The sequence below is a fragment of the Dreissena polymorpha genome, chromosome 5 (assembly GCF_020536995.1).
Source record: "Dreissena polymorpha isolate Duluth1 chromosome 5, UMN_Dpol_1.0, whole genome shotgun sequence".
NCBI classification, from domain to species: domain Eukaryota; kingdom Metazoa; phylum Mollusca; class Bivalvia; order Myida; family Dreissenidae; genus Dreissena; species Dreissena polymorpha.
The window spans coordinates 85,380,350-85,395,071 of record NC_068359.1 but is presented as its reverse complement, the minus strand read 5'-3'; the positions used below and the strand labels follow the sequence as shown (position 1 = coordinate 85,395,071).

Below are 14,722 nucleotides of genomic sequence, written 5' to 3'. Positions count from 1 at the left end.
TATTAATTAAAACATAAAAACATACAGTTAGGTATGATTTGGTCCTTATACCCCAAATATATAATATATAAATAAAACACGAATTTAATAGTAGTTTTCAAAAATTTCATTCACAACTATATGTTAAATTTGTCTCTATATGAAGAACGACTTCAGTAACGTTTTACTATTTATTTGTTGTGTTCTAAAAAAAAGTGTATTAAAGGGGCCTTTTAACATATTTATTATTTTTTATTATTTTGTTTGTATTGAAGTTTGTCATAAAATGCGTTATATTGATACATGTAAATATAAGATCTAAAAAGCTCCAGTAAAAAAACAAAACAAGAATACAATTAAAGAAAGAAAAAAAGTAACCCTTAACTGGGCTCTAACCACTGACCCCTGAATAAAAGTCTATCGCTTAGACCACTCGGCTATCCGTGCTCATGCAATGAATTATGCATTTATATAAGCAATCTTCGTAGTATCACAAAAAAATAACGACATCAACAGAACTCTCAAAATTATTCAATCGTTTCGCGTTGCAGCGTTTTATAATTTTCAGGTTTTTAAATCGTCAAAAGATGCATGTAATGGATATTTTAGAGCATGGTAAATGTTCAGTATAACAGTTTCCTCACAAATATCATAATTTCAACGAAAATGTGCGGATCTGAAACAGTTTTTGTTATTTTGTCAATTTTCCAAAACGTAAAAATGACCCTTTAAAATACAAACAATTGAACCAAATCTATGAGAGGACTTAAATCTCGAAATCGTCATAAGTGCATTTGCACTCGAGGTACATCAAGCGGAAAAGTATAATGTCATTGCACTGCACAAACATGCAGAAACGCTGAAAATGTAATATCAGACTGAATTACGACAAAACGTTATGCACGTGTTGTAAACCTGTCATCAATTATTTGATATACGTCTAGGCTTCACGTAGTCGTTCGCGTTTTATGAAAAATAAAAAAAAACGTAGTCGTTCGCGATCTTTATGTGCACACGGGAAACAAGTGTGAACGTAAATGCGGTTTTATGGCATTGCTATATTGTGAATATAAACTAAACAAGCAGTTACAACGAAAGAATAGCCATTATACCGTATGACCCTTAATGAACTGTGTTTCCATACAAGTACATGTATTTTGATACACAATTCATAAATGACCAAATGGTCTCTGCGTTGTTCTCTTCGGTATCATTTGTAAAAATGGCGAATTACTTCCGTTAATTTGCCCCTATCGTATTTATACATCATAATAGAAAACTTAGGTGCCCGTGTCATGACCTCAAACACCATTGTAAATATCAGATTAATGACTTTATCAGTAAATTACGGAATACCGTAGGGGCCATCGTGGTTACACATTAAAAATTCCAGAGGGCGAAAATGCGATAGTGCGATAGTACGATAGCGACAATCCGATAGTACGATTGCGACAATGCGATAGTACGATGGCGACAATGTGACAACGCGATAGTACGATTGCGACAATGCGATTGTACGATGGCGACAATGCGACAACGCGATAGTACGATGGCGCCAATGCGATAGTCATATCGAACTGTCGCCATCGTATCATTGCATTGTCGCCGTCGCACTATCGCATTGTCGCCATCGTACTTTGGTGTTGTCGTACTGTCGTCATCGTATTATCGCATTGTCGCCATCGTACTATCGCAATGTCGCCATCGTATTGTCGCACAGTCGCCATCGTATTATCGCTGTATCGCATTGTCGCCATCGTACAATCGCACGGTCGCCATCGTTTTGTCGCACTGTCGTCAACGTATTATCGCACTTTCTCATGTTGGCATTGTCGCCATCGTACTATCGCATTGTCGCCATCGTACTATCGCGTTGTCGCCATCGTACTATCGCATGGTCGCCATCTTACTATCGCACTATCGCATTGTCGCCTTCTGGATTTTAATGTGTAACCACCATGGCCCTAACGGTATTCCGTAATAAATTATAGTTCACTCTACTTTTAAATAATAAATATTGAAATATGATTCTTGAACTGCAAAATAAAAATAACGCGAAGTCAACTCTCTAATTCGAGTAACCATTTCAAGTAAAAACATCTTAGCTAAATCAGAAACAAAGAATCAGATTCCGCGCACCGGTTACCATTCTGCGTCATCTTGCAAAACTTTATTTGTCTTTTTTTTGGGTGATTTTCTTTTTTAATCAACGGTAGTGCTCTAAATCGTTGTTTATTTCGAGATATGTGCTTGTTTTGGTACATCACGCTAATAAGTGATACATATAATAGTGATAATAGAGAAATTAAGAATGGCCCACCCGAGAGTGAACATATTAATTTTCACTGATCTCGTGTGAATAAAAAAACAACATAATTCCTATTTATTTAATACTTTCCCGCCGTTTCCTTGTTTTGAAAAGGAGCTACGCATGAAAATGCACAGTTATTATTACGTCATGAGACCGAATATCGACGTCACGTCAATGTGAAACAGTGAACGTTATCGATATTGCAGCAGCGAATTATAAGTTTTACATCACTATAATACCCAGTAAACAACATAAAAGCATACAATAAATAATTTTTAATTGACATTTTCGCAACTTCTACAAAGGTTCGGGAAAAATCCACCTGCTAGCGGCTACCGAATACGACGCGACATCAGAGTTCTTACAGTCACCGAGCGACAGAAGCTCTTCCGTGCGTTCAACGTTTTGTACAAGGTGAGAAATTCGTCATTAAAGAGATGCCATGGACGCCTTTGACGTGCAAATTATACACAGTACAAATATATATATAGAGTAAAACAATCTATTAAAGCATATACCTGACGCAAACAACAAATATAAAGCTATTTACGAATAATAAAATGCAATTGCATGGATTCATTACTAATCAAATACAAACTATGCATTAAGGGTAACAAGTCAAACAAGTTTTTGGTACTCACTGTTATTAAAAATGTCTATAACTGATTATGCGTATTTTGTATGATAAATTTGTACACCAAAATGGGTCCTCAATATTTGGTTGTTAGAACACTTACTTATACTATCAATATTGAGATACGGATAACGTCTATTTCGAGTTTGTTTCAGACGGGCGTGCTGCAAAGGTTCGCACGTCTCCGCGGCCAGCAGGTTCTCCGGACACACCGCGGGGCCAGCTTCCTTCCCTGGCACCGCGTCCTCTTGGCGGCGTAAGTATGGCCAGATTTATTGCATTAAGTTGACAAGTACTAAGGAGGGACGTAGTAATCGCCCTTTGCTCGGAGAATAATGTAACTGACGAAGTCATCGATCGCTCTTAGGTCGGCTATAAATACTAGATACATAGTTGTTGCATTTAGATCGGCAAGAAATCGTAGAGACTGAGTTATCAAATTCTGATTGGTGATACTTTTTAGGGATATATTGATTCATGTTCTGAGAAAACTGGGCATAATGCATGTGCGTAAAGTGTTGTCCCAGATTAGCCTATGCTGTCCGAACAGTCTAACCAGTGACGACACTTTCCCCCTAAATTTGATTTTTGCTAAGAAGAGACTTCATTAAAACGAAAAATGTCATACAAGCGAAAAGTGTCGTCCCTGATTATCCTGTGCCTCGCTCGTTGTCGTTGTCCTCTTCATGAATGCCTAACGGAATTATAATAACGTCCGGTCACAATAATGTAACATTGTTTTTGAAACGTTCCCAAAACCGTAAACGATCTTTACCTAGTAAGATACAAAGTTAATTTTCTAGCAATGAAGCGGTCTTCAAATGCCGAAATAAGCAGTCTATGTAGGAAAAATATATATCATTCAAGTCGATAAAAATAACACTACCGGTCCGCTTTAGGGTAGAGGAGAAGCTGCGTGAGATCGATCCGGAAGTGTCGCTGGCTTACTGGGACTACACAGCAGACTACTATCTACCACTGCCGTCGGACTCTGTCATCTGGAGCCCGTGCTTCGTCGGCAACGGTGATGGCATCGTCCGCGAGGGTCCCTTCCGGTTCATGTACGGCGGCTTCAACACACTGATCAGTCGCGACATCGCGCCGAACGGAACCTGTCCACCCCGCTTGATCAACAAGGACGATGTTGACGAGTTGATGAGATATTGCTATTATGCGGTAGGTTGTGACTTGTGTATTTATTCTAAATGATAACGCTTGAATTATAAAACAACCAAAATAAAGGTCGGCAAAATTCACAGGCAAGCGCGCTCGGGTATAATTGAGTCAGACTATTAACATATTTTGTCCCACCTTAATAAAATTTCCCAATCGACAACTTACTTGAATATTACTCATTGAAGAAAATTTTAATTTTATTTTCGTTTTCGAAAACAAAATCCAAAATACCTTATTTTATTATTGTTATTTTTGAAACTTTCAAACTTAGATGAATCGCCGTTGTTTCCATAGCGTGTTTCTATATAGATAGCACGCAAAACATCATATCTGTCACACTCTGAAATAACCACAATAAACGCTCGACTGGAGGCCCTAATAATCTGTTTGAAATGAATAATTCCCTTATAGTTCACAACCAAAAACGCAGTTTTCCACTTACAATATCAAGGTGATTACTACGGGTTTTCAAGCTTCAGCCATCGCCCATATTCTTTTTCTTTCCCATCAAGTACAAGGCTCTACATAAGCATCGACGTACTAAGATCATACAAGGAGCCTTGGGCCCTTGGTACTTGTTGTATTTGGGGGAGATCTAAAGAACAATCCCACAGTGGGATCGAACCCGTGACCTCCCGATCGCTAGGCGGACGCAATTTCCATTACGCCATGGCGATCTGTGTAAGGTTGGAGAAGGATTGCATATACCGATAATGCCTGCACCTGAGTGTTGATTTCCGTATCGACGTTTTTTTCTAATTCTTGTCTCATTCAGAACATCACGACCGGAAATACGAAGACCTACTACACGCAGCCCCACAATCTCGAGATCCTACAGAATGGCGTCCACATGTGGGTGGGCGGTGACATGTCCAACACGCCGGCGGCTCTATACGACCCCGTGTTTTTCTTGCACCACGTTTTCATCGACTACATCTGGGAGCAGTTCCGGACCCGACAGTCGTCCTTGAGGTGCGAAGTTAATTTTTCATATCGTTTTTAATATTTAAGGAATGCTATGCATTTCAATGTGACGCCATTCCAAATGATTGCGTTGATATATAAAAAAGCGCTAAATATATGACAATGGAAACTAGATGACTTATTAATGTACATGTATTTGTATATATATTCAGGCTGTTTAAATGAATTACGACAAATGTTTTTTTCTGGGTTTCCTAGGGGAGATAACTGCTCTTCTGTGCTTTTGTTTATTTAAAGTGCATCTGTGTATAATTACATACAAAATAACTAGCCTATTGCTGGATGAATATTTATGTTAAAACAGTGAAATTTGTATGTAAATGATTCAAACAAAAATGAGGGAAAAAAATGAGGGCTATCAACTTGAAAGGTCTGAGAATCCTCAATTTGTTGGGGGTCTTTTTCAAACTTTGATTTTTGACACGGAAATATGAAACATGCAAACATAACAGAAAACTGAATGTCTTAAAACATTTCACAAACTTTTTTTCCTCAACAACAAACCTTAAAATCATTTTACGGTAATTTATCTCATTCAAAATATTGAAGCGTTGAAAATATACTGTCGGGGATAACTTCCGGTAATCTCGATTTAACAGAATATTGTAGATATATAAAAACGTTTTTCTCTGATTAACAGTTGCCGAGTGGACGTTGAGAGAGACTACCGGGAACCAGGCGACTACGCAGTCGACAACTTCCCCGGCCACGCCCCCTGGGAGGAGATGCACGGATTCGAGTACCTGCAGAACCGCGATGGTCTGTGGCGCAACTGGACCACCGCTTTTTACGGCTACGAACCGGCGCCGAAGTGTCCCGACTGCGGCAATTCGGAGAACCTCTACTGTGACAGAGAAATCGATCCGCGCCGACCGGAAGGCGTCTGTGTGACGAAGACGAAGTTCTTTTGCGTCGATCAGCCCCCACTTGACGTTGAAAGAGACAAACCGTTTCAAGAGCAGCTAGGTGGCGGTGCAATTGTTACCCTGGGAACTAGAGAAGAAGGGCTGCCAGGGGACGGTCGTACCAGATTCATGTCACAGGAAGAGGGCCTTGCTATCCTCAGAGAACAGGTTGGGCACGGTAAGTTAAACTTAAGTGTGTGTGTCACTTTTTGTTTCATTATGCTATTTCTACGAGCATAGTTTCTATTTTAAAGGGGTTACCCGATAACATGCATCAACGCAACCTGAAGAAACAAGTTTTTTGTGTAATTTATTAGTAGCATTTTCATACCCAACGAACAATAAATAGTTATAGAATATATACAGTTTGGCTCAATAAAAGTCGCACTAAATTTGAAGCACCTCTACTTATCCTATCCCGTTTAATATATATTGTCGAATCCAAAATACTTCGATAATCTATTCAATAATAAAATTTCATCACTTTAATTTCATAACATTTGATCAAAGCGGGCTATTCGTTGAGTATATACACAAAATATTAAATATAGAGTGTATACATCAGCAAAAAAAATCCTCTATACCCTTTAATACATTTCCAATGATGCTTTACAAATATATCTACTTTACAACCACGCTTTATATAAATTCGATTAGTGAACAATATTTCCACCAATGGATATACAGTGAACTACATGCGTTTTACTCGTGTAAAGATAATTATTATATAAACCAATCAGTCTTATTCTTAAAAACAACATTTAAAAAAACAAACAACAACACATAACAAGATATTGATATCGAAAATGCATTCTCTGATATAAAACAATACATCGATGATAACAAGAAAAAGAATGATAGATGTCAGAAAATCGAATTTTTGAAGTTGATATATACAAATAAGTTCTCTGTTTCGATAAATCATGTTGTATTTTTTATATCAATATCTTAAGTTATTCGTAAAAATTAATTCTAAGTATCTTAAAATAGATTCCCGATGCCGGACATTCCTCGCATTTTTTATTTTAAGAAATCTAATTCTCAATGTAAAAGATCAATAAGCGTTATCACGAAATCAAATGCTTGATACAAAAAATAGTTAGGTAATATTGATATCAAGAAATAGGTTGTTTTTGTCCTACATATTATTGTACAGAAATAGCGAGGGTTTTGTGATCATATTTGGCGCATTAAAAGACGAAAGAAAAATAAAATGCTAAAACAGTTAATTTGTTTAAACACAATAAGCCGTTATAACAAAGGTGTATTTATAATACTTATTATTTTTAAATGATTTCGTCTTTCAAACCAAAACGCTAGAAGTCCATCTGTTTGAACAAATCTCCTTTTTCGCAAAAATAGCCAGTCGACAAGAAAAGACGTCCTTATTGAACACAATTCAAGTGGCACGTGTGTCAAGAACACATTGCTTTGAACATAAAGATAAGTGCAAAACGTCGCTTAACCTAATTCTGTAAAGAAAAACTAATAATTTGTCACACCAATGGCGCCGTGTGACTATATTTTTCTCAGAACAATACTCACATGCTTTCTGTCTAAAAATGCGAAATAAACAGAAAATTGTTTACATTAAGCCTCTTTAATAAAATATACGAACTGTCATGAATACGTGACATGTTCATTAATACGCGTCAGCACGTGCGCACTTTTCAACAGGTTTATGCCTTACTTGCACTATGAATGACAACATATAACGATTTTGTTCGAAGAAACACATTAAATGGTCTGGGAAGACCCCCACCCCGACCCCCTTCCCCATCCTTCACATGTTTTGTAATTTGAATCGAAAATAGCTCTGTTCAGCTGATGTATATATTCATTTTTCTAAGAAAACCTTCTCACGTGTTGACTCACATGTCATTAATTTTATTAGCGGTCTATAATTTTATGCTTTGCTTTCGACGTTCTGAGACGGAGTCCCAGGCTTTATTCATAAAGAATATTAAGTGTTTCAATTTTTAAAAATTGTCTTTTATCATGTCAGATTATTGGCGTCGCCCTGGAGGGCGGCGACTAGTATGTAATGCATTTTTTTTCGCTTATGGGAGGAGAAGTTATTTTACGGATCAATGTATATATTTTTGTTTTAAGAATATCTTGCATAGCGGTGACTTTTGTGTAAATTAGTGTAAATAAGTACTGCATTTGTGCCTATAACATTTGTTACAACATTTATTGCCAATAATGCAAAGCTAATTGTTTTAATTAATAACTGATCCACAACTGATCATAGGGGAAATATCACACGGACTGGGCAAATACGCGGAACTTTCTTGTTTTGTATAAAAACAAATTATGTTTTGTATAAAAACAAAACATAATCAAAATATGTTTATTTTGTGGTTTTTCTAATTCGCTTATTTAGTGGAGAATCAATGTAGTACGATATTTGACGACCTATCGCGCAAGCAAGAAGGCGTAGTGGTACAAAAACGTACAATGTATTAGTTTATTAATAGACATATAATAACGATCGCTATACACAACAATATAAATAAAATGAACTATGAAATGGTTATTTGGGGGTTATAACACAAAATCATAGATAATGGTTATACCAGTATCTTTTTCTATTTTGTTTAAAATAATCGGCCAATATATTAATATTTACAGAATAAAATATCGTTCCATGTAACTTCATTGAGTGCCTTTTACACTGAAATTCCCGACGCCCTTTGATGCTATGCATCAATACTTATCTTGTCTTGTAGTAATGCGCATTTCTCCCTTTGTTCGATGTTGGCAGTGAACGTGTTGCCCTGTGTAGTAAAGGACTAGCGAGCGGTTGGTTACTCTGTGTGTCCATACAAATGTTCTAGGAATTCATTACTCTCATAGTGAACATATGTTAATGTTAAATGCTTCTGGGGTTTTGTGACCGTCATAGAGAACATATATCATTGTAGCATAAATCTGGAGTTCCATTGCTGCAAATAGAACACCCAATCATATAATTTATTACTTCAGTGACCGCGTCACCGCCATCTGTAACGTTGAATGCAAAGGAACCGGACGCACCAGGGAACCTAAAGCCAACGCTGACATTGAATCTGCACGAGGAATTGTACGTTATTTCGAGCGCTGACAGCCAGGGGGCGCTCGGAAAGTACGAGGCAATCGTCCGGGCTCTGTTCACCACAACTGCCGTGATCCTTGCCAGTTTGATTTAAGTATTTTCTGCAACTCGATACTGCCATTTGTGTAGTTTGAATGAATTAGTTACTGGATAACGATAAATTTAGTTGACAACCGTCTTTATTTGAATAAATGGTTTCAGGCAGCGTTTGACATAATATAGTGTAATTTTATCAAACATTGTTAGCTTTGGTGCAGTTTACACGTTTGTTAATGTATGGTTAGTGTTAGAATTAGGAGGGAGACTTGCCTGGTAATAAACGAAGATATATTTGTTAAAATTATTATCAACAGCTTTATTTTTTGTTGAAATTTGAGCAGTCGGATATAGATCAGAAGATTGTGTCGATACTTATCTGTTTTGCGTGTTATTATTTTCGTGCGCGCGTGTGTGTGTTTATATACAGTTGACCACCGCTATTTCGAACACCGTGAATTCGAATACACTGCAATTTTTAAAATTTCCGTGAAACAATTATTTTTTTCATATTTTAAGAGTAATTGCTCACATTTTCTGTGTTTTCCAAATTTATTGTTGAAACTGTGTATTCTTAACCAAATAATTGCAGTTTTAAAGATTGCTTAATTTATAAATTAGTATTAACCAGTCTTCATCTGGAAATACACATATCAACCTATGAAGCAAAATTACAGCCTTTGGCTTTTTCACTTGAAGATGAATCAGTACAAAATACACTTTCCGATTGGAAACAATAATTGTTAATTGTTGTCACAACGACTTATATATAGCGGTATTCAACTGTAGCATGAGTGGAGATTGTGAAACAATCGATCGTTGCTTATACATGTTGTGTCAATCCAATCGGTAGGATGAAGAATGCATGTGCTTTGTTTTACAATTGTATATGTTTCTACCAGTCTTACCAAATACTATCACTGTCTATGTTTACAATCGGAACCATTGATTTGTCAAACTGCCAATTCTATCAAATCTACTTACTGACAACCATTAGTCGTATAGCCACCTTGACTGCGTTTTATTGCAAGGAGATTTCTTTGCTACAATATATAACCTTTCTGACGCCTAACTGTTATTTTCCTTCAATAATTGACTGTACTTGTATGCATGGTTTTGCATGTTACTTTTCTGTGCTAGCTTCTCTTCCATACGCGGCATTTCTGCTACTCTACAAAGAGAATAAGGGTTTGCTCTCGAGACATCTTTTTCTCCGTAAATTGAGGAAATAAATATTTTAACGTTGTGTACATTTCATACGTACTGAGAAAATCTTAATAATTTCTTCTTCTAATAAACTATATGTTCTATATCGCTTGAGCTGTCTTCTGTCTATTTATTTCTAAGTACAGCACCACCTCTACTGCTGTCTGTTAAGTTTGTAGAACTAGCAAATTTGTAATATTTGAGCTTTCTATTCCTTTGAACCATATTCGACCTCTGTTCCTTAACCGTTGTCTGTTTTATGACAACTTGCACGATACCTTTTGAACGTTCGTCTTCATATAACAAGCTATCCTAATCGATTGACACAATTTCTCCTCACAACTGGCTATTCTATAAAGTCTGACTTGCCTTCGTCTCATAACTAGATACTCTTAAACCCACTCTTTTACCTTTCTCCTTGATACCAGTTGTTCGGAAGCGTTTCTTCGCCATTTTATTAGTATTACTGCCTTCTATATAACGATTTTCCTTTCTATTTCTCATAATTAGTTATATCTGGCCCGAAGTCTTCATAGACCTATCTACTCTTCTAAACTTTACGATATATGTCATGCACCTACATGTAGCTCATGCTTAAGGCTTAACATTTCGTCATATTTTAACTAGCTACATGTAATATATAAAATGTGGCATTTCCTCTTCATAACAGTACCGTTTACATGAAATGACATTCCTTCTGCATATATCTAGCTACTTTATGACATGACTTTTCTTTTTCATACTGTATGTCTAGCTACTCTATGACATGACGTTCGCTCTTCATATATCTGGCTACTCTATGTCATGACATTCCTTCTTCATATATCTAGCTACTCTATGACATGACTTTCCTTCTCCATATATCTAGCTACCCTATTATATGACTTTCCTTCTTGATATATCTAGCTACTCTATGACATGACTTTCCTTCTTCCTACATCTAGCTGTTCTATGACACGACTTTCCTTCTTCATATATCTAGCTACTCTGTGACATGACTTTCCCTTTTCATATATCTAGCTACTCTATGACAGGACTTTTCTTCTTCATATATCTAGCTACTCTATGACATGACTTTCCTGTTTCATATATCTAGCTACTCTATGACATGACTTTACTTCTTCATATATCTAGCTACTATATGACATAACTTTACCCCTTCGTATAACTAGCTTCTTTATGACATGACTTTCATTCTCCACATATCTAGCTTTTCTATGACATGATTTTTCTTCTTCAAATATCTAGCTACTCTATGACATGACTTCCCCTCTTCATATATCTAGCTCTTCATATATCCAGCTACTCTATTGCATGACTTTCCATCTTCATATGTCTAGCTATTACTTGACATGACTTTCCTTCTTCATATATCTAGCTACTCTATGGCATGACTTTTCTTCTTCATATATCTGGCTATTCTATGACATGACTTTCCTTCTTCATATATCTAGCTCTTCTATGACATGACTTTCCTTCTTCACATACCTAGCTCTTCTATGACATGACTTTCCTTCTTCATATATCTAGCTACTCTATGACACGACTTTCCTTCTTCATATATCTAGCTATTCTATTATATGACTTTCATTCTTCCTATATCTAACTACTCCATGACATGACTGTCCTTCATATATCTAGCTACTCTATGACATAACTTTCCTTCGTCATACTGTATATCTAGCTTCTCTATGACATGACGTTCCTTCTTCATACTGTTTATCTAGCTACTCTATGTCATGACTTTCCTTCTTCATACTGTATATCTAGCTACTCTATGACATGCCTTTCCTTCTTCACATATATAGCTTATCTATGAAGCTTGATTTATTCTGATCATAGATAGCTTCTCTACAATGTTTGAGCTTTCTTTCTCATATAACTTTTATTCTATTCACTAACAACTCTATTACTCATTGGACCTGACAACTCTACGACATATCCTTTCTCTGCAGCATCTGAACGGTTGTCTCACAAACATTTGCGTCACCAAAATACCATAATTTTCGCAATTCTGCACAAATTTATTATATTCCTGGCACTTTTTTCATTACATCCTGAATCGATTCACTCTTTTATTATCCTTACGTGTTTAATAATTTTCTCATTATCTAAAATATATTTTGCTTTATGTGTATATTCGTAGCTTTTAAAGTATGTATTTCCACATTTATATACTGTACAGCATTTCTTTTATGTAACATCAACCTCCTGGGAAGTTGTAAGAGTAGTTTGCTTAGAATTTAAAAGCTTGTTCACATTATATAATTGAGTAGTTTCTTTGCAGCTGAAAACGTAAGCAGCAACTTTCATACCTTCGTGTATTTCTAAACATCCAAACATCAAAATTACCAAGAAACCTAAAATAGATACATTGTAGGTTCAAACTAAAATTAACAAGTACTTTACTGCTAAATTCCTTTATATTTTGTTCATAATTTTGAATCGATCTACGTGTTTTTGTTATTATTTACAGGGCATATACACCCAACGTGTTCCATTGTTTTTGTTTTTGAAAGTACTAACATATATTATTTATTGCTATATATATAAATATATAATATATTTATGCTATAGATGCATTAATATAGAATTGGTAAGCTTTTATTTATCGGGTATTAAAACAAAACATAATTGGAATCACAACCCGATCCTCACTGCCATATCAAATTATTGAACGAGTTAAACAATCGTATCAGCTATATGATGTGTTATTATTATAATTATACCGGATTTATAGCGCCCTTTTTATGCAAGAGTGCACGTTCAAAGGCGCGTGTTACAATATTGTTTTTAGTTTAAAGTTTATTGATATGAGTCGCGTTCTGAGAACACCTGGGCATAATGCATGAGCGTAAAGTGTCGTCCCAGATTAGCCTGTGCAGTCCGCATAGGCTAATCAGGGACGACACTTTCTGCTTTTATGGTATTTTTAGTTTCAAGGAAGTTCCTCCTTACCGAAAATCAAGTTAAAGCGGAAAGTGTCGTGCCTGATTATTCTGTCCGGACTGCACAGGCTAATCTGGGACGACACTTTACGCACATGCATTATGCCCAGTTTTCTCAGAACACGACTCATATTATCTGCACTGTAAAAGTTTATCATGTGTATCGATAAATATATTATGTATGTGTGTTATTGCTGAGTGTGAGTGTCATATGTTTCCATAGTTTATTTGTCATTAAAATTGTTAAAGGTGTGAAAGAACGATAAGGCGAAATGCATTGTCAATTAAATACTTATATACTAATTCAATCATTCAGGGCGTTTTGAAAGATGTGCATGCACAAATTGCGATTTTTAAAACTATAGGTATGCTTGTTCAGATAAAACATTATTATAAATAAACACAAAAAGCTTCAACTATATACGATTATTGTTCAATGGTAATAGTGTCCTCAAAGCTATGTTTTATAAAAGTGTGAGATACCAAACTACGCTACCAGCTTTGTTGATTTGTTTCTGTATACATATAAAGTGTACTGTTTTGTCATCATCGTTTATTGATGCAAACTTAAATTGATTATATATACTTTCCATCATATTGCTCTGGTTAAAAAACAACAACTGGTTATTGGTTGAATATTGACCAATTTTTAAACCAACTATAAGTGAAATATAGTATGATGATTGCATTTTATATCGATAAACTTATTTGCATAATTTGTTTTGAATGCATACGTGCTTTCAATTGTGATATGCTTTTGTATGTAATTCTACGTTTTTGTTGTTCATCGGAGTTGCCCAATACTATTTCCAATATGAACATAATACAACTATTGTTTTTTTACTGATTTGCAAGCATGCGACTTCGATATGTACTGCCACGAAAGTTGTATGTGGAAATACAATGTGCTTTTTATGTTTATCATATCATGTAATGGAGATATATTAAACATTTCATTAAAAACGTGTTGTGTATTAATCACTACAAAACCAACACGACCGGTTATTAGTCTGACGTCAACCACACCATAGTTGAATGCGAATGCGAAGTTAATAAAATGTTGGATAGATGAATTATTACATTTAAAACTTTCTTTCACAAGGTTATTATGAGGTAATTCAACAACATGTTTTAGACATTTATTTATTTTTACAAGGAAGAAGGTGCATAATATGTACGTAATTTACCCAAAATGCATTCAACAAAACGTAGTACGAAAATACAAACATATAAGTTCGTATTCCGATTTTTCAAACACCAAAACAAACACAAAATACAGAAAACAAACTTGTTTTCTTACAAGTGTTTTTCGTTGTCATTATTACATATCTAATTACGAAAATTATTTCCATTTTCATATTTTGTTTTAATTTGAAAGTAATAAAAAATATGTTAAAAGGGAATATAGTGTGTGCTAATATGATCGTTTTTTGTTTTGAAAAACAG

At 35.5% G+C, this 14,722-nt stretch overlaps 1 protein-coding gene across 1 annotated transcript in view; it reads left to right on the top strand.

The window, feature by feature from the left end:
- The window catches only part of LOC127831418 (putative tyrosinase-like protein tyr-3), a 20,540-nt gene extending 6,307 nt beyond the window's left edge, over positions 1-14,233 (top strand). Inside the window, exons 3-8 of the mRNA XM_052356403.1 lie at positions 2,596-2,704; positions 3,080-3,180; positions 3,824-4,100; positions 4,876-5,072; positions 5,725-6,167; positions 8,978-14,233. Of these exons, the coding sequence (XP_052212363.1) occupies positions 2,596-2,704; positions 3,080-3,180; positions 3,824-4,100; positions 4,876-5,072; positions 5,725-6,167; positions 8,978-9,180 (1,330 nt within the window). The 3' untranslated portion in view covers positions 9,181-14,233. The remainder of the gene's footprint in view (positions 1-2,595; positions 2,705-3,079; positions 3,181-3,823; positions 4,101-4,875; positions 5,073-5,724; positions 6,168-8,977) is intronic.
- The last annotated feature ends 489 nt before the right edge of the window (positions 14,234-14,722 follow it).